Source organism: Myotis yumanensis, unplaced genomic scaffold (genome assembly GCF_028538775.1).
Source record: "Myotis yumanensis isolate MYYU_CA2020_CCGP unplaced genomic scaffold, mMyoYum1.0.hap1 SCAF_3, whole genome shotgun sequence".
In the NCBI taxonomy this organism is placed as follows: domain Eukaryota; kingdom Metazoa; phylum Chordata; class Mammalia; order Chiroptera; family Vespertilionidae; genus Myotis; species Myotis yumanensis.
In genome coordinates this window covers 30,768,482-30,789,387 of record NW_027223754.1, presented here as the reverse complement: position 1 = coordinate 30,789,387, position 20,906 = coordinate 30,768,482, and the positions used below count along the sequence as shown (strand labels likewise).

General features: G+C 39.3%; 1 protein-coding gene across 1 annotated transcript in view; it reads right to left on the bottom strand.

Moving 5' to 3' along the window:
- The window catches only part of ANKRD10 (ankyrin repeat domain 10), a 36,507-nt gene extending 16,200 nt beyond the window's left edge, over positions 1-20,307 (bottom strand). Inside the window, exons 1-3 of the mRNA XM_070408587.1 lie at positions 20,015-20,307; positions 15,554-15,706; positions 9,322-9,413 (exon numbers count right to left, since the gene is read on the bottom strand). Coding sequence (XP_070264688.1) covers positions 9,322-9,413; positions 15,554-15,706; positions 20,015-20,224 — 455 coding nt within the window. The 5' untranslated portion in view covers positions 20,225-20,307. The remainder of the gene's footprint in view (positions 1-9,321; positions 9,414-15,553; positions 15,707-20,014) is intronic.
- Positions 20,308-20,906: the final 599 nt, after the last annotated feature.

Genomic DNA, 20,906 nt, shown 5'->3' with positions numbered 1-20,906 from the left:
CGGCTACTGGGGACTAAAATTGACATTTTAATTTTACCTCACGGATGTGAATTCTGATGAATATTATTCTAGAATTCTTAATGTTTTTATTTTGATACATAAATTAAATGGAAACTACTGAAATTTGGGCAGAGCACATTACATTTATACAAAATAGTATTTTTTAGTTTTAATATCAACTTGTTATTCAAATGTAACTCCAATGTGTATAGCCGGACTATTTTTAAATGATGCATTTCATTTTTGGAAGATATCACAAGTGAAGATGGTCCAGAAAGGTCTACTTCTTCAAGAATGTAAACACAAAAACAAAAGTTGCCACCTGAAAATTTTTTTTAAATCTTAGCTTTTCCAAATTTGAAAAGATGAAGACCCAGAACGTAAGCAAACTTTATACAATGATCATTTCTACAGGTAAGTATGGACTTGCTCTCTGAAATCAAAGAATACAGAAATGAGAGGTTGATGCTTAAAATTAGAATAGAGTTGACAGTAAAGATTACTCCTTAGTGGATCACAGAATAAAAAAGAACAGTACATAGATTTTTAAAAATGGAATCTACAACCATAAATGCCAGTTCACCAATGAAAACTTGTGTAAGGAGCATGCCAACATTTTGAAGTTGCTAAAAAGAATAACATTCAAAATACACCCAATTCCTTTACTCTTCATTCAGAAACTTAACAGTAGATTGAATTTAGGCTAGAATAGCAGTTTACTGTTCTTCCAAGGAAATAGAACCTTAAAGAAAAATAAGCAACAAATTAGTGCCAATATTCAGAGACCATAGAGATTGTAAGTATTTAAGTGGGATTATATGTCTTAATAAAAGACCTAGATATCACCACCCTACCTCCTCCCTTACCAAAAGTAGTCAAACACTTGCACATCACTTGATTGAGAAAGAGCCAACCAAATTTCCAAGTTGTGTCAGGCATTATCTTCAAAACTCAAAAGAAGAACTAGAGCCAACTCATGCTATATACTCCCTATGCATGGACCAACCAAGTGAGAGAGAACAATAACAAGTCAGACTGGTTCCTCACATAACTTTGGGGAACCAGAAATTAGAGTGATCCAAAAGGGAGGTCTACATATTCTATAAAATGTATGGACAGATATCATGATCTAGGACATTTGATGACTGTGGAAGAATTGGGAGGTTATAGTTTTGGCAATATCCCTACAGTATTATAGGAAAAAGACATAAAGTATCCTTTCTCTACTTCTAGGGAGCTATAGAAGATTTCAACTATATAGTATTTCTCAAGTTACTAAGGACTGAATACTGGTATACACAATATATACTTTAATAGACTTTATATTCTTCTCAAGCAAAACATCTGTTAACACCTGACATTGATACACAACAACCAAAACCACTATTCCCCTCTTCTGCCTCTAATGTTTTCCTTCCCATCTCCTCTCCTACTTACTTACATTCATTCCTCCATTCTCTACCCCTGTGGAATGCTTAACTCCCTAATTCTGCTCTGCTCACATTTAAAAACTTACAAGTGGCTGCTCAATCATAGAATGCACATTACAAAAATTGACAGGAAAGGGACATTAGGTATCATCTAATTTAGGGGGAGGAACTTTTCTTTTTCTTTAAAGGGCTAGAAAATAAATATTTTAGGTCTTAGAAGCCATAGACTCAATCACAACTACTCTGTCATTTTAGCCTGAAAACAAGCCTCAGACAATATATAAACAACTGAGCTTAAGTGTGTATTAGCAAACCTTTATTTGTGAGTATTGAAATTAGAATTTCATATAATTTTATGAATCAAAATATTATTATTCTTTTGTTTTTTGATCAACCATTTAAATATGTAAAAATCATTCTTAGTTTATGGGCCATTCAAAAACAAGCAGCAGGCTGGATCTGTTAACAAACTAATCCTCTTTATTCTTAATAACTGTCTATGGCAGCGGTTCTCAACCTGTGGGTCGTGACCCCTTTGGCGGTCGAACGACCCTTTCACAGGGGTTGCCTAAGACCATCCTGCATATCACATATTTACATTACGAATCATAACAGCAGCAACATTACAGTTGTGAAGTAGCAAGAAAATAATTTTATGGTTGGGTCACAATATGAGGAACTGTATTTAAAGGGCCAGAAGGTTGAGAACCACTGGTCTATGGGTTCCTGAAAAAAATCTTTCTAGTAAAGACTTTTTCTATTTTATGCACTATTCAATTCAAAGAAAAGAAAACCTGTCTTTATAGGTCTTAATTACTCAAACCACTTTTTATTGTTAAATAAGTAGAGAGGACTTTCATATGAACTATAGAGGCTGAAAATCACATGGGTTTCCAAATAAAAACCAGAATAATCATTACATGGTACCATTCTCAAAACACTTTAATGTTTAACAAAAGCAGCTCAGGTCTTTAAATTCTTTTTTCATATAAGCTGTCCTATTTGCTAATAAGCATGTCTCAAATGTTTTAAAATTTTGTTTTAAGAGCTGAAACACTAATTCTGGTTACATATCATCAATTTATTAACCCTTCAAACTCTATTTATAGTGTTCCAAGTTTAAGTAGGTATTAAACCTAAGCTATCCCCTGTTATTTTCCTAAAACTCAATGGGAGTTGGGCACATGAATGTGGCTTAAGATTGACAGGTTCTGTAACAACTTCACGTTAAGTGTGGTACTTTGTTCTTTTAGAGTACTTTTTAAGCAGTCAAGCTTTCACCTTTCAATCAATCCATAGTATTCACTGTGGTGTGATAGGCCACACTGCACTAACTGCTGGCCACTCCTATGAACCTCAAGTGAGGTACTGATAAAGACAAAAGTTAATCTGAACTGCAGTCTTTACAGTATCTGGAAGAAAATGCTCAAAATTACTCTCTAAAACTTTATTTTGCATGAAAATATTTAGTATAGACACTGAACTAAATCTTTTTAAATTTGGCACCTTTAGTTTGATGCACTTGGGCACACAGACTATACCTAGTCTAAAATTTTTCTTTGTCCATTTCTGAAAACAAGAGGACCCACATGGGACCAAGTTGTTCTATAGCTCTAGTTGACCCTCTCTGGTCCTAATAGCCACTTTAAAAATCTTTGAAAATGAGGAACGATTTAAAGAAATCAGGTATTCATCAACTTGATGTTCAAATCGGATCTAGTTTGTTGAAGTATATGAAAATTGACATTATCAGATTTTCAGGCTGTAAGATCAATTTGCTACTACTTATTATGGAAATGATCTGTAGGTTCTAGTTCCTGTAACAGTCAACATGAAACGCCATCTTTAGGCAGACCACCCATTTTCTCCAATGGTTCTTAGTATTCTTTCAAAATTGGAATATGAAAACATGGAAAGACATAGACTAGCCTGTAGTATGAATTATTTGCTCTGCTAAATAACTGGAAAAATCAAGCTGGTATTTTTTTAAACTTTGCTAAAGTTAAAAACATGCTTATATAGTCTACTAGAGGCCCGATGCACGAAATTCGTGAACGGTAGGGTCCCTAGGCCTGGCTGGCAATCAGGGCCGATCTGTAGGGTGACTGGTGGGGCCACTGGGGGGCCCCCACTGGCACCGCCTTGGCCGGCCTGGTGCCACCCACTCGCCTGCCTGCCCCCTGCCACCACTGCCTGTTGCCTCCCTCTGCAGAGCAACCAGCTGACCTGGGGCCTGTGGGCTGGGGGCAGCTCCTGCGCTAAGTGTCTGCCCCCTGGTGGTCAGTGCGTGTCATAGCAACCAGTTGTTCTGCAGGTTTGGTTGATTTGCATATTAGGCTTTTATTATATAGGATTTTCTGTAATTAAATTCTGAATAGAATATTAAATTTATTATACCTAAGAATGTCTCTTCAAAGAACTTTAAAACAAATTCCACTCTATTGCTAGCCAATCCCCCATCTATTTTCCACTTATAGTGTCACATAATTAGGATACGTGAGAAGCCATTTTAGTAACAGTTTTATTTTTAATTTGAAAAACCACGGATCAGGAAATACCTGAAATATAGATTTTAGAATCTGAGTTGTCACATCACCTTCAGGATGTTTTCTTTTTGTTAATGCCATGTGACAATAAAAGATAACCACAGTTTTTATATAAATAATATTTCTGTTAAAATTCTGATCTCAACTTAACTATTGTTAGTTTACAAATAAAAAGGTAGATATCATAAATTAGGGTAAGCAAAGCATGCAAATCTAAAGAATCTATATCTGAATTCCTAGATTAGCATTAAAACCAATCACCGCAACAAATACCTCAACAGTATGCCTCGTGTGGAGAAAGGAAGCCATACTGAACATTCAATGCCACAACTGTAAGGTTTTCGGAGAAGCACCTGTGGCAGTTTCAGCAGTTTCTATATGGAATGCTCCCCCTTTCTAGGATTACTTGAAAAAATCAATTCAATTCGAATTACGTAGCTGTAAAACATTGACATGTGTAGTTTTTACAGATTCAGAATCTTCTGTGTGATTTAAAACGGGCAATGGTTCATAAAACAGGAAACTTAAATAATAAGGGATCACATATTTGCAGGCAACATTTGGATTAAAAATACATATACATACATGAAGTGCAGAAGCACACTTATTGAGCATAAGCCATTGTCATGTGACCTCCTTGACCAAAAGCTATTGCTCTAAAACACTGCCTCCTCAATCACTTCTAATAATTTTTAGCATGAAGCCAATTTATAATTATGTCAATATTTCAACAAAATTTAATAGTATGGACTAAAAACCATTAACTCACGATTCTGGTTACTTTAAAATTTGGTATGCTGTATCTCAAATACATTAGTAACTATTCCTAGATGGAAATAAGCAAATACATGGAATCATTAAAAAAAAAAAAAGATTAAAAACATTACTAAATGTCCATTTGTACAAACAAAACATTAGCAAACATCATGAGATTTCTTCAGTAAAAGAAAAATGTATATTTTTAACCCTTTGGTATCCAAATTCTTAATAATCATGAAAACTTTCTTAAATATATTCTTTAGGTAACAATAGGGAGACACTATTTTTTAAAGTTTCTATCTTTAAAAATTTGGTGCCAAGTTTTCATTTTAAGTTCAACACTGATGAAGATAGTTTTACATTGCAACTGAACCCCAATTATGTTTGCATACATTAAAATATAAGAGTATCATTCAAATACGCTGATGAAATATTTAACATGCTCCCACTATATTTTAGCAAAGGTAAAATATATTTGGATTTAGAAATCATTTGTTTTATTTGAAAACATTCTTTGTAAAAGCAGTGGTTAAACAAATATTAAAACCTATATATTACTCAAGCATGAAAAATAAAATTCTGAACTAAATTTGTCAACAACTCTATAATACTGTCCAGTCCAACATCTGCTCCTGCCCAGGAGGCAGAACTTTGATAGCTATCTCAGCAAGTTAATTCCTCCATCTTGCGCATAACACTTTAATAAAAAAAAAAAAAAGACCCAGGAAATAGTAAGATCAGACAAGTTTGCCATAATGACAATTAAGTCACAAATTTCAAAGTAAACCTGGGTTATTTTGCCAAGGGCAAAAGTTGCAAACAAACTTCTTGCACTATTATTAAAAACATGCTTATCACATGATTTGCCCTAATAAAAATTTTGCTTCCAGAGAGGGGCTCTATAGATAAACAAATAAAGGTGGGTCATAAATATGGCCACCAATTATGAACCAAACTAAACTAACTTCATGTCAATGAAAAATTCCTAAAAGTTCAACAACATACTTTTTTTGGGCAGCATTAAAAAAAAGTCTCTTAAGATCACTTTTGTTATTATAGGCAACTGTGCCTGTTTTCTAAATTAGGCAAAATTTTTTTAGAGTGAGTCACTGAGCTTGTTTATATAAGGCTATAGAAGCTTCTCCAGCTAAGTTCTTCTAGGGATCACACTAATTAAGTTAAAATATATGTAAGCCCATTTGAAGATCTGGTTGCAACAGAATCAATGGATTCTACAGAAAGCTTTAAGACTTTGTCATACCTAAACACTGCCACCTATATAATGTAGTAATTAAAATGGACTAGCAAATTTGCCTGAGATGCAAGTAATTCTGGTTTTACCCTAACTCCTGCTAACTACCTCCACCACCACCCCTTTTCACTCCAAGGCATTAAAAAAGCTACTTTAATACCTGGTTGATATGGGATCATTCTCAACTTCAATCTCTCAAGAAAATAAATACAAAGTAACCAAAATTAATTGGTGCAAAAATACTAAAAGTAAAAATAATACAAGACTCAAAATCTGCACTTTACATTGTAAGTAGTAAAAAGGTCTGCTTCATTATCAGCAGATAGTGTTTTCAAGCATCTTTTTCTGAAATCACATTAACACAACGTATACTGTTACTAATTTGATCAAAAAAGAATGAGGCAACAACTTTTCCATGTCAGTACATGCCCTTCTTCCACTCAAAAATCCTAAGTGTGGAGTAGGCAGCATTCAAGTATTAGCTGCAATGAAAAACCGAACTGCCATACAAGCGAAATTAAGGATGACCAACTTAATGAAACCCCCATACTTATCATACTTGAGAAAAAAATGAGAATGAGAAGCATTTGTAGAGGTGTAGATCATTTAAGGTACACAAACATTTAGTCTGGTCATAGAGCTGATGTAACCTTGAGTATTTTTATTTTTAGATCTGAACAATAAATGGCAAATAATGACCATCATATATGATTAGAAACAAAACCTCACATGAAAAAGAAAACTTGGCACCAAAACTCAAGATATAAAATAAGAGAAGAAAAAGAAACTCCATCAATATACTCACGTGTGGTGCTAGAAAATGTAATACGATGCACAGCAGTTGACATGCGTTATCTTACAGATGCAGCCTACATTGACAAGTTAGTTACATAACAAAGCATTCTAGCCACAGATGTGTGGTATAGCTGCCCTCACCACTATCTACCCAATGACCAAAAAGCAACAACTTAAGACTTTGGCCACTTTATGCAGCTGATATATAAAAAGCAAAGTAGAAATTAAAAACAAAATTATTAAATCCCACCAAGTGTTATAAAATAATGATATGAGATAATTTTTAATCTTTTCAGGGGAAAAAATTATATTATCTCCTAAGCATTATGGCATGTAATATGAAGAATTAATAATCTGGCCTATCCTAAACTGAAAAAAAAAGTAACTTTAAATAAATCATGTGCCCCTTGATCTTAAAATAATAGAAAAAGGCATTTTATTTGCTAGAACTACACTTTACCACATGAGCAGCATTATGCGAAACAAGTAAAATAGGTCTAAGTATCATAATTTGGGGGAATCAAGCTATTACTTGTTGGTAGACTAAAACTTAAAACTACAGAAATGTGCAGAAAAAGTATCAAAAAAGCAATTTACAATTTAGCTTATTGTCAAAACTGACATTTTATCTAGATGTTAAAATTAAATAACCCCACATATAATTTCAATAAATAATGATTACTGTGCTCTATCTCCAGGCCAAAGACTTATACTTTTAAAAATCGCTTTTGGCTAGGTGGTTCAGGCTAAATATTTCTTCTAAAAAATATCTGAAAGTTCAGTCAAGGGAAATCACCATAATGCAGGGTCTCGAGGGAATGGTTCTTATACTGAAAAACAGACTGGCACTTGAGGTTATGCTCAGTCACACTTGGTGGAAAAGAGACACTCGAGGGTCCTGTAACCAAGGACAGAATTGTAAATAAAATGATCTCATTTTAAAAAGACACCTATTAAAAGGACATAGCAATAGATACTTATTGGCTTAAAGGATTAAGCTATCCATTAAAATGAATAAAACTAACATTTTAGTAATAAAATGTTCAGGACCAATTAAGAAAATTGTTTCTAAAATAAGTCATTAAAAAGATCAACCTCTAATTATTTCAATAAGTGACAATTAAGCAATCTAATCAATTATTTTATATGACTCTGTATTTTATAACCAAAGCTTGTTATTAAAGATAAGTTTTTAATCTAAATACAGCTAAGAAAACTGCATATATATCTTTGCTTTTAAAGTAATCCATTGAGAATTAACTCAATGTTTTTAACATTGTATAATATGTATTTAATTGTTTTTACATTACCTTAAGTTATAACTACATATGAAATCACAAAGTACCCTGAAAAGTAACAGTTAAAATGCAAGTCATATTTATAAAACTAAATCACTACATAAATGACTCAAGCCCAACTAATGACTAATCTTAATACTAAATCAAACAGAAGCTAAGATACTAAAAGCCCAATGACAGCCCCTGGTATTAGACAGGTTTTGCATTAACCTATATGGTTTTGCTCTCCAGGGTCTATTTTCAATATTTATTATAATACAGAGTCAAACAATGAAGTGGAAACCAAAGGGTTAAACTAAGTTATTAGTTTTGTGGGTTTTATTTCTCTCAAAGTCTAAAATTTCACATCGCCAATAGAATAAAGTGGCTTGTAATTAATTTTTATGAAATATTCAAGACACTCAAGAGAAAACAAAAAAGCTGATATTATCATAGTTATTTTGGTTATTACAGCTCTATAGCTTACACTCAACATTTAAGGGTGAAACCGCATCCATTTTGTTAATGCTGTGAACTGCAGAAGAAAAATTTTTATCATATAAATCTTTAAGAAAAAGTAAATACAAATGAATTTACTACCTAAAATAAATGTATTAATGCCATGACTAGCTAATTAATGATTTACATACAAAATAACACTTAAAAATACACTCAAATATTTTGTTTTACCAAACTACAAATAAGCTGGTTGATGTAAACTGGGCCAAAACAAAGATATTCTAAAATGCCATCATATCAAAAGCTCAGAGAGATTTTAAAGTCTTTAATGTAAATAGTTACATTTTACAAGGAGTTATAAAATCATCAAAAGTTATAATAGGCTTTAAAACATAATGTTCTCACATCTGCTAAAAGATGAAGAAATAAAAATTTAGAAAAGCTAATTGTCTGCAAGATTTTTTTGAGCCAACAGGCCTGAAAAATATTTTAATCCAATCCAAGGCCTTTGTTTCCAAATTACTACTTGGCAAAGAAAAGTTTGAAGACTTGCCCATGGTGATATTGTTAGTGGCAAAGTTAATGATGCTAGGTTCCAAATTTAATCAGTTAACTGTTCTGCCCCTTCTGTTGATCAACTTAACCCACACAATTTTGCTCACCAAAACCAACTGATCTAAAAAGCAAAATTATATTACTAACATTAAAAACAAAGTTCAGGACTTTGCTTGCTCTAAATACTGTTTCTAAACACAACACCCTTAACTACATCTTGGCTGGAAAGAAAAAACAAAGACACTTACTCGATGTGAGCCCCGTTAGCTACCAGGGCACTGATGCAGTCTAGGCTCCCAGAGCGAGCCGCTTTGTGAATGGGAGTCTCACCCTCACAGTCCTGGAAAAAAAAAAGAAAAAACAACACAAAAAAGGACACACACCAATATTCAGATCCAACAAGATTTCCACATTTTACACATATATAATACCTTAATCAATAAAGAGAAAATTATTTTTAAAAAAACAACAAAATAAAATGCATTACGACTTCTAAAAAAAAAAAAGATTTCTACATTTTAAAGTAAAATTAATCAACATGCACCATTTCATTCATCTTTGAAATGAAACAATATGGTAAGCCAAATCTGAAGCACAACACAAAGAAATATAGATGTGAAGAGAATATAAGAGCAGCCCAGGGTAGGGGCCTACTTTGATCAAGAACAAAAAAACAACCTGTGGGGCCTGTACAGCAGTGATAGCATGTACACTCCAGATCGGTGGTTCACAATGTGGGCACATGCCCCAAGGTGGGCAATTTGATTTTTAAGGGGGGCAATTCGAGAATGAGTTATCAACAGCAAATTTTTTGCATTTCTTATGATTCATATACAATATATAAACATATATTGTAACATATTTATGCATTTCAGTTCTCTATTATGTTTTGAAACTTTATTTGCTATTTTTTCGTATCACTTCATATTATTATTTTTTAAACAATTTCTTAGTGATTTCCTCAGTACTTCAACTGTCCTTTCATTCTTTTATTTTTCTCTTTCACAGATGCCATGTTCTTTGGAAGCTTGTTTAGACTAAGTTAATGGCCTTTTAGGCTTTCTCCACGTGAATAGTTCACTTTTTGCATAAGAATTATATGTCACAGGTGGGGGGGGGGGGGGATCAGGATTTTAGAGATGCTTAGGTGGGGCATGGCCAAAAAATGGTTGGGCCAAGAAATATCACCAATATCTAACATCTAGTCTAGTTTACCCATATCTACCACAAGGCTAGCTTGATTCAAGACATCACCAGTTTCTCCTTTGGATTTTTTTTTATCTTGAACTTGAATTTGGACTACACTGTAGAGCTGCGGTCACCAACCTTTCGGACCTCACAGACCACCGATTGGTGACCGCTACTGTAGAGAACATGGTTGAGGTCAGAGTCAAGAAATGATGGGAAGGGAGAACACAAGGGTCAAACATAGCCAGCTCGTATAGAACTCAGGCTGTTTGTGATGAGCAAATCTGTTCAAGGACTTTTAGAAAGGCTATATTAGAATCAGAGTTATGCTTCAGAAAACAATGCTGGAAGAGGTAGTGGAAGTGAGCAGGCTCAGAGAAATAATTCAACACTACTGTATTAATCCAAAAAAAGGACGAATTAGTTTACACTGCATGAATGGAAAAAATTTGAAACACAACTTGATTTATAGGTTCTCATGTAAACTAGAGGTAAAGAAAGATACAGAATTAAGAGAAGTTGTTTCTACTAAAAAAACTGAGATAGGACTTTTTGACTGGGAAATTCCAAGTGGCTAAGCAGCAACCGTTCCTGAATCAATAACACTTCAATGTCACTGGAAACAGAACTTGGCAGAAGACTACCACATAGTTAAGGGATAAAGATATAAAGCAGAAGTGGGGCAACTTTACAGTGTCTGATACAGTATTTGGAAAATAGCTCATTCATAAATTCAGTCAATATTTGAGCTCCTCAGCAATGCATATTAAATTACAGGGGGGAAAACTGAGGTGAGGGCTAAAATAAAAAAAAAGAGTGGTACATTACTGCACAGAAAATGTAATATGAAAGACCTGACAGTTTAGTGGAGTTTCGAAAAAGTGTGTACATTTATTTTAAAATATGTTCAAAAGTGATATAAAAGTACTACACAGAATAATCCCACTTTTCAAGAAACAGAGAAAACCATGTGGTTCTATAAGGAACTAACAACTGAACTCAGATTTTTAAAAAACAAAAACATAACCCCTATCCTCCCCCAAAATGGGTAAGGGTGGGAGGGGTACAAAATAAGGACAAATAAAAATTTCAGACAGGTATTGCCAGAAAAAGTAGAACTGAGATTTAGATGAGGTTTTGCAAAAACAAACAACAACAACAAAACCCACAAAGCAAAACAACAAAAACTCTCAGGGAAAATAAAGTTTTGTTTTTAGAAAGCTACCTTTGGAACAAGAAGGAAAAGGATTATTTCCAGAAGATGGTGGGATAGTAACAGATGACGAGAGCAAAACTACCTGTTCTGTGTTACACAAGGAGAACATCATTAAACTGGGAAGGGCAGAATAAATACTACTTAAAGGAAACTGTAGCCAAGGGAGTAAGAGTAAAGAGCCATTTTAAGGTTATATTTCAGCCCAGTCACATTTTAAAAACACCAAATAGTTTGTAGTGTGGTTCTGGGAGTATTGTTGGCAAACTCTTGAGTAATAAAGGAAAGCAGGAGAGGTTACTAGAAATCTGAAGACGGACAAGTCACCTTGAATTTTAATAAAGAAAACTCTTATTTCTAATCTAGGTACAAGAAACTATGGAAGCAACATCAAATGCTAGCAAAATTCTTGAAGGGGTATTAAAGAGATGACTTGCAAACACAAAAAATGGCACCCAGGGATAGTCATGACAGACCAGCAATTTTTAACCCCTGTGCTGCAATAAGTTTTAAAACATGCAATACCTGACTATTTAGTCAGGGGCACTGACCTCTTTTCCCTTAGATTGTAAAAAAAACCCACCACCAACAAAAAACAAACAGCCATCAGTGTAAATTAATCAAAATTATACCTTTTTTGGGTCAGATCGGCAAAAGAAATTTTTGGTGTGCCACAGAATTTTAGCAATTAGTTTGCGTGCCATGAAATGAAAAAGGTTAAAAATCGCTGCTATAGACTTACAAAAATAAATCACTTAAATACTAACTTCATTTCCTTTGTGTAAACTTAGAACACTGAGCCTCCAGACAGTACACCTAAGTTTTGGAAACTCCTTATGTTGACCTTAGAGATGGCAGAAGATATTATCTACTAATCTTGAGAAAATGGCTAGTCATTAACATGCTAAAAGATTAGAACAAGAAGATGGGTTAAAACAAAATGTCAAGAAATACTATGCTAGGTTCAAAAAAGTTACACACACACAAACAAATAAAAGCCTAAGAAAAACCTGGACCTGGCTTTAAAATAGTTTATCTGGAAAGTGAAGAAAACTCTACCTCAAGATGGATCAACAGTGTGTTGGGGAAGCCAACAAAAGGGCTACTGGGACCTCAAGGGTCCCTGGGTACCTGTCATAGCAGTCCCATTGTTACCTAACAGAGCAAGGCAACATCTGAGATTCAGAACGAAGTTCAGCATCAGACCACAGCCAACTGAGATCCTATCAGGAGCAATGCCAGGATGCTTAAGAAATCCAAGTGGCACCCTTGACATGGGAGGACTTGGGGATATTGAGCCACGTGAACAATTAAAACAAGGGAGGGTCGCCTGGCTGGTTTGGCTCACTGGATAGAGTGTCGGCCTGGGGACTGAAGGGTCCCAGGTTCGATTCCAGTCAAGGGCATGTACCTTGGTTGCGGGCACACCCCCAGTGGGGGGTGTGCAGGAGGCAGCTGATCGATGCTTCTCTCTCATCGATGTTTCTAACTCTCTATCCCTCTCCCTTCCTCTCTGTAAAAATCAATAAAATATATTAAAAAAAAAACAAAAAAACAAAAAACAAAAAACAAGGGAGGGTTGTAAGGAGAGAGTGGGATTTGGGGACTCTGGCCCTGGGAGCAAAGTTTGGGAGAGATTTTCACACAGTGCTAACTAGAGCAGCTCAGAGGAAGGAGTGGGGGGCACAACCTTTTTACCTATGGAAAATACTGAGCTGCTAAAAACATTATACGAAAAGGGGGATTATTTCAGAAAGGTCTGAAAAGTAGCGTTAGGCAATTTCTTTAGCTGTAAATTAGATTCTATGTAACAATTTAATGGAAATTAACATGTAGAGTATTCTGTACTTAAATTCCATATTAATATTAAACATTAATTACTGCCATTTATGGATTGTCCATATTTTATTGATAAAAAGGTTGAGCCACAAACCAAGAATATTACTTGCCCAAGGCCAGAGAGATGAGGAAGCAGAGTGTGGAATCAAGGCTTAGTGCCCTTCCTACTGGGATAAAGGGGGAGGAGAGAAGAATGCAGAACCAGGAGTGAGACAAGTAGAGACAGGCAATGCCTACAGCAATAACAGTATACAGTTGTCAACTTATAACTCCTGAATAGGTGGATAAAGTAACAAAGTTGTCCAGCCAGTGTGGCTCAGTAGTTGAGCGTTGACCCACACACCAGGTCACTGGTTTGATTCCCTTTGGGGCCCATGCCCAAGTTTTAGCTCCTTCCCCAGTGGGAGCATGCAGGAAGCAGCTGATCCATGTTGTTTGATGATGTTTCTCTCGCATTGATTTTTTTTGTCTCTCTCCCTTCCTCTCTAAAATTAATAAAAACATATTTAAAAAATTATTTAAAAAAGTAACAAAGTGGCAGAGAAGTCTGTATATATAAAGGCATCCTGTGTGGAGATATAAGTTCCAATTGAGTAACAGAAACAGGTCTTAAAATCCAGGGTTCTCCCTTTACTGTCCTCACTACTAAAAGTCTATTATGGAGAACAAATTACCCTTCTATTCCTCAAGTCCCCTTTCCCATCAATCCTTGTGTTAAATCACTGCTAAACTACTTTTCCTCAATTACTTGTTTTGCAGGTGGGTATCTGTGTTATCTTTAGGAGAGAGGCTTGCAACTACTTTATTTCTGGCTATCATCAAAGGATGAATCTTAGGAAAGACAAAGAAGCAGAAAAGAGGAAATAAAAGTTACTCTGCACAAGGTAGACCCTTGATGATTATTAGTAGTACACCTAATTTTTGGAAACTCCTTATGTTGACCTTAGAGATGGCAGAGATATTATCTCCTAATCTTGAGAAAATGGCTAGTCTTTAACATGCCAAAACATTAAAACCAGGAAAAGAATATAAAAGGATAAAGGAGAAGAAAAAAAGCCCATGGCAAAAGTCCCTTAGACCAGTGGTTGGCAAACTGCGGCTCAAGAGCCACATGCGGCTCTTTGGCCCCTTGAGTGTGGCTCTTCCACAAAATACCGACTTCTGCGCATGGGCCACGAAGTTTCAATCGCATTGTACGTGCGCGCCAGCACGTGGTATTTTGTGGAAGAGCCACACTCAAGGGGCCAAAGAGCCGCACATGGCTCGAGAGCCGGTTTGCCGACCGCTGCCTTAGACGAGTCCAACCTGGGGCAGGTGCTAAGACTGGGGATGCTCCAGTCAGACTATCTATGGAGTCTTTTACAACCACAAGCCTGTTTAAGAGATTTCCCAATAAGCTAGGCACTCTTCTGATGGGTTCTCCCTCCCTCCCCCCACTCATGTGAAAAGAATACTGAAAACACACCATTAAAAAACCGGCATTCTGCCCAGTCGTCGTGGCTCAGTGGTTGAGCATCAACCTATGAACCAGGAGGTCACGGGTTGGATTCTCCGTCAGGGCACATGCCGGGGTTGTGGGCTCGATCCCCAGTGGGGAACGTGTAGGAGGCAGCCAATCAGTGATTCTCATCATTGATGTTTCTATCTCTTTTCCTTCCTCTCTAAAATCAATACAAATATAGTTTAAAAACAAAACAAAACAAAAACCCCCGGCATTCTCATGTTTATGTTTGTATGCTTAAATACAAAATCTTTGCATTTGGTGTCCAGAAGTCACTTCCTAGTTACTATTTATCTCCGTCGTCATCACCCCCAACTTGTACCTGAAGCAACATTAACTCACACTGGTCATTCTGCTAAGACTAACTTAATCACAGCTATTAAATATATTTTGCTAGTATGAATATGTTTGCATAATTATCAGCGAAACAAGGGTAAGGCAGCTGTGAGCAGGGATGCCAGGAAAGCTGGGCTTAAGGCCAGACTCCTTCAGTCACAGTTGTAACCTTGGGCAAATCATTTGGGTCACCATGGATCACAGTAAATCATGTAACAGGTGAGAGTACTCTATAAACAGAAAGCATTGCTATGTGAAAGGCCTATTATCCACAAGTAATTCAATAAACATAAATTCCAATTAGCCCACAGGTAAAAATATCAAACTCTAATTAAGGCCTCAATTTAAAACTCAACACCATGTAATTATAACTGGAAAAAGAAAACAAAACAAATTCCCTTACCGGTTTGTTAATGCTGGCTCCTGCTTGAATCAACCAGATCAGGCACTGAGGATGTCCCCCAAAAGCAGCAATGTGAGCTGGGGTCTGTGCATAACGTGTAGTGGAAACATCAAGTGTGGCTCCAGCTCTCACCAACTGCATCAAGCACTCCAACTTTGAAAAGAGTAGGAGAAATGAAACATGCATAAATGTTGATGTACTATTAAATATTACACAAATAATCTAATTCTACAATGGAGATAAAGTGGCATTTGTTGCCAATTTTTTTTTCCTGTTTAAGGGAAGAAATTAAGTCGTTCCTTCCCAATGTTATAGAAATTTTAAAAGTCATTAAAAAATAAACAAACATTTTTCTTTATAAAAAAAATTGGCAAATAAGCCCAGATGGCATGGATCAGTGGTTGAGCATTGACCTATGAACCAGGAGGTCATGGTTCGATTCCAGGTCAGGGCACATGCCTGGGATGCAGGCTCAATCCCCAGTAGGGGGCGTGCAGGAGGCAGCCAATCAACAATTCTCTCTCATCACTGATGTTTCTATTTCTCTCCCTTAAAAAAATAAAAATAAATTGGCACATAGAAATATAAAGTAAGAAAGACTGACACGACACAAATTTAAGTATTTTGTTTTCCCTACAGTTGGAAAAGACAAAATAAGAAAAGATTAGCTTGCATTATTTAACTTCTATCAAAACTAGGTTTTGCCTCTTTCACACACTATTCTAAAGAATAAAAATGTTAAAGTGATTGGTAGGTTAAAAAAAGGTTTGTGTAGCCATGGCAAACTCTCCATAGTCAAAGGCTGTTTTCTGCAGTCTGCACAACTATACACCTTTATACAATGCAGCATTTGATGAATACTCAATTGAGGTCCACCCTTCAGATTATTTTCTCAGGGAAAAGATGTGTAGAGTAAGTGAGAGGGTAGGACTTAAGTCTTTCCAAACTGATTGTATAGAGGAAAAAACCCAGAACAAGAATGCAGAAAAGGGATAGAGCACAGCTGAGCTCTGCACCTAGCAGGTGACTAAAAGGAACACAGGAGTCAAGATAAGACTGCAGCCTGGTTCCATATTATACTAGCCTCTGGGTAAAGAACTCATCACACTCAACATACATTGAAGAAATGCCTACCACATGCCAAGCACTGTCCAAGAAGGCCTGTTGTTCTCAAGGACTTACACTCTTCCACCTGGTGTGTCCTCAGATGCTGGACTCCAGACTGCTCCGTTTCCGTTCACGAAGCACCATGCACAATTAGTGAAAAAGCTCTAACTGCCAAAATTCTTTCTCTTCCAGAGGACAGACCTCAAATGAAGAACAAATAGCTACGTTCCCATCTCACCCCATGTCTTTTATCCTCTTTCAGCAATTTAAGCCTTTCTTTGCAAAGGACAGACGACCAAAATCAACATTTTTGTGAGATGAACTCTCAGTTGAAAGTACACTGATTTAAAACATGCTCTCTGTCTTCAAGGAACTTGAATCTGGGAGTGGTTGCTGATAAAGAGACAATTTTGGTATATTGCTACATATTGCCTTTATTAATGTACTGAGTAAAAAGAAAAGTGCCAATACTAGTGATAAAATGAACAGCTGTTAAATCCAACAAAAATGAGACAAGGATAAAAAAATCACTTGGTATTCCAAAAGCAGTTAATCTTAATATCAATTGAGAGCTCCCTGGACTTAAACCTGTACCTATTAGTTCAATTTAGGAAATTGGGTTTGGAATTCTGGAAAAATACTGTTCAATAAGACAGCTTGTAAAAGGTATAATTAGAAATTTTAAATGTTAAGTGCTCTGGGAACAAATAAGCCTCATAAAAGGTTAGGAAACTCTGCATAATTGGCACATTTCTAGGAACACAAGCTTGAAAGTTGGGAAAATATATATATATATATATGCCCAATATGCGAAGTGTCCCCTCAGGAGTTTGACCGACTGGGAATTCAATGGCTTGCTATGATGTGCACTGACCACCAGGGGCAGAACGAAGGGAGGCCCCAGCTGGCAGTCAGCAGCCGCTAGGGGCCCTATCAGTGCACGTATTTCATGCACTGGGCCTCTGGTAGTTCATAATTATGCTAGATTGGCTCTTGCACAGGCCAAGAACAGTGTAGGCTTAAATTTATATAAAAGAATGGAAGCTGTTTTCAAGGGGGGGGGAGGTGTTTAGGGGGGACTGGACTGGGGACTTATAGTACTGAATCCTGATCTAATTTGTCCTAACAGCTTTTTCGCAAAGACTGAATGATGCTTTCTATGGCCCTTCCGCATGGAACACTATACATTCATAATGATTAAAGATGGCTGAAAACACTAGGGTAATTGCCTCTATTTACAATATTTGGCCTCTTGAGGTTAATCTACTACTCATGTAAAGACTTTCAAAAAGTCAGTTTTATTAATTATCATAAAATACACACAAGAAATTTATCATTTTAAGCATGTTAAAGCAGTTATGGCCATTAGTAATCTCTAGATACCTGAAGGCACCCTTGGGGTGGTAAGTAACTATTCTAAATGACCATTTTTAATGAGAGTTGAGCATTCTACAGAGTATACAGGCTTGTCATACAACACTGTGTCACTTCCTACCAGGGTAGGGAGGAGAGGCATCAACAGGGAAGCCTTTTCAAAAAAGCTGTCCTTGCTTGTTACAAGGGTACCTTTCCCCAAAACACAGAGGGACAGAAAATGTCGAGAACCAATGCTTTGAGAGTTTAATGTAAAAATAAACCAGAGCAAGATGCTCTCAGGAGGGAGATAATGCCACAGATTACTGATTGCCTTGGGAAATCTACATTGAAGAGAGAAGGAAGGAAAGGAAAGAGGGTTCTATTACTTTTAAGAGACTGATTTCCCAGGGGCGCTCATTGTCAGCAACTGGTACCATAGTAACCCGACTTTAGCGACTGGCGCCATGGGATCTTATGGTTGATTAAGTTACTTGCCTCATCCCCACTAATCATAACTCTTTCATTTCTTCCAATAAAATAAACATGACTTTTCCGTTTTATGAGCGGAATCAGAAACGGTTTCCCAAAAGATACAAATATATTGTGAATATAACACCAACAAGAGCAAAGTAAAGCAACTTCACTTGCTAGTAATATAAATATTAAGATGTTCAGGTCTTAAAGTAACATTTCGCATTACCCTGCATCTATTTTTGCAAAAACTTTATTTCAACCTAACCTCATTTCAGAGGGGAACGTTTTTAAATGTCCCTGAATTCTGACATACAAGTCTTAATGTTACCTTTTCTCTTTAAAATCCTCACCCAGAGGATATTTTGGTTGCCTCCCGCATGTGCCCCTCCCAGGCTGGGGAACCTGCAACCGAGGCACTTGCCCTTGACCGGGAATCGAACCCGCGACCCTTCAGTCCGTGGGCCGACGCTCTAACCTCTGAGCAACCCGGCCAGGGCTTAATCAGTTATTTTGGAAATGCACCGAAAACTTCCCTTTACGACTCCTCGGATCCGATAACCCCATTTACTGCGCAGACGGGGAAGACGTTATCTAATCTTCAAAAACTTTACCACTCTGTTCTCAAATGATCACTGGAAGTTAATTTTGCCTAATTTAACACCTTTACAGTAATTTACACGGAAGATCCGAACAGCCATCACTGATTTTACTAAGCCCGGGCAAGCTAGGAGGCTCCGAAGCATATGGACAACATGCTACACAAAATCCCCTAAAACCAATTTGTGAAAAGTATCTCCACTTATCTTACACAACGGCCTGGTGACTTTACAATTCAATCAGGTTATTCCACTCCCGAAATCACCTGAAATACAGCCTCCAGCAAAGAGAGATCTGCAGATAACGCGGTACACGCTGGTTCCAGCGGGACCGGGGGCGCCGACAAACGCGGACCCCGCTCGGCGCCGGCGACGCTCGGCATGGACGCAGGGGAACCCAGCCCACCGACCCTCCCAGTTTTGCGCGGCTTCGCTGCCGGCGCCGGGAGTTCTCCCCTGGGGCAGAGCGGGAGCGAGGAGACCTCCAGGGCCCCGGCCGCCCGGCGGTTCTCCCCAGAGGCACCGGCCTCCGGCAGCCCGTGCGTCCCCGCCAGGGCCTCGTCCCTCACCATCACCCAACACGGCCAGCTGCGCGAGGCTCCGGCCGCCGGCACAGGCCGCCGGGGGTGGGCCCGAACCGCCCTCCCGACCGCCGGCACTCATCCTCCAGGCCAGGGGCGGCGCCTCCGGGCAGCCGGCGCCTCCGGGAGGCCGCCCCACTTTGAAACTAGCGCGGCGGCTCCAGCGCGCCAGGCCCCTCGGGGCGCCTCCGGGCCCGCTTCCGCCCGCGTCCCTAGGGGCGCCGTCGCGGCCGACACGCCCCTCCCCGCGATCCCGGCACGCCTCGCGCCCCCAGCGCTCACCCCCCATCTTCCCCGACCCCACAGGAGAGCGGCGGAAAATGGCGCCTTAAAGCGCCCGCGCCCACCTTGCCGAAGTGCGCGGCCCAGTGCACCGGCGTCCAGCCGTAGAAGGAGTCCTCGGCGGCCAAGTGGGCGCGCGGCGTCTGCTGCAGCAGCGAACAGAGCGCGGCCAGGTCTCCGTCGCGGCAGGCGCGGTGCAGCGGGAAGCGGAGCGACAGCAGCTCCTCACTAGAGAAGCCCGCTTCCACGCCCGGGCACGCTCCCGCCGCCGACATGGTCAGTCACCGAAGAGCTTGCGCGGGCGGGCCGAGAGGACGCACCGGGGAGGACCTGCGAGGCCGCCGCCGCCCGAGCACAATGGAGCGAGTGTAGCGCTGTCGCCGCCGCAGCGTCCCGCGGGCTGCCGAGCGCAGCGCGCACGGGGGGCGGGGCCTGCGGAGGCCGGGCCCTGCCGGCGCCGGGAAACACCGAGTCTGGAAGGAGGCCGGGAACCGTGGGGTGGAGCCCGGCGGGGCCGGAGATGTTGCAGACGCCCGGAGCGGCGGGCTGAGAGCCGTCGGGACCAGGGGCGGGGCCGGGAGCTGGAGGCCGTGCCGAGGCGGCCGGGGTGGAGCCGGCGGCGATGGATGGGCCGGGAGGGGGGCGGGGCCTGGCGCTGCCGGGGGTGGGGGTGGGGGGCTGCGGGGGCGGGGGGGGGCTGGAGCGCGCGTGTGAGGTCGGGTGGGGCCTGGAGCGCGCGTGGGGTGGGTGGGTAGGGGGTGTAGGGGCCTGGGGTGGGGAAAGGAGCGGGGCCGGCTGTCCCCTGGCCCGGCGGGTCCCGGGGGCTCTTGGCCGCGCCCCCTTCCCAGATCTCAGGCCCGGCTGCGTCCGCATCGTCCCGCGGGGGCGACCCAGCGGCGGGGCCTCCGGGAGGAAGCCCGCCCCACTTAATAAAAAGCGCCAGGAGTCTCAGGTTTG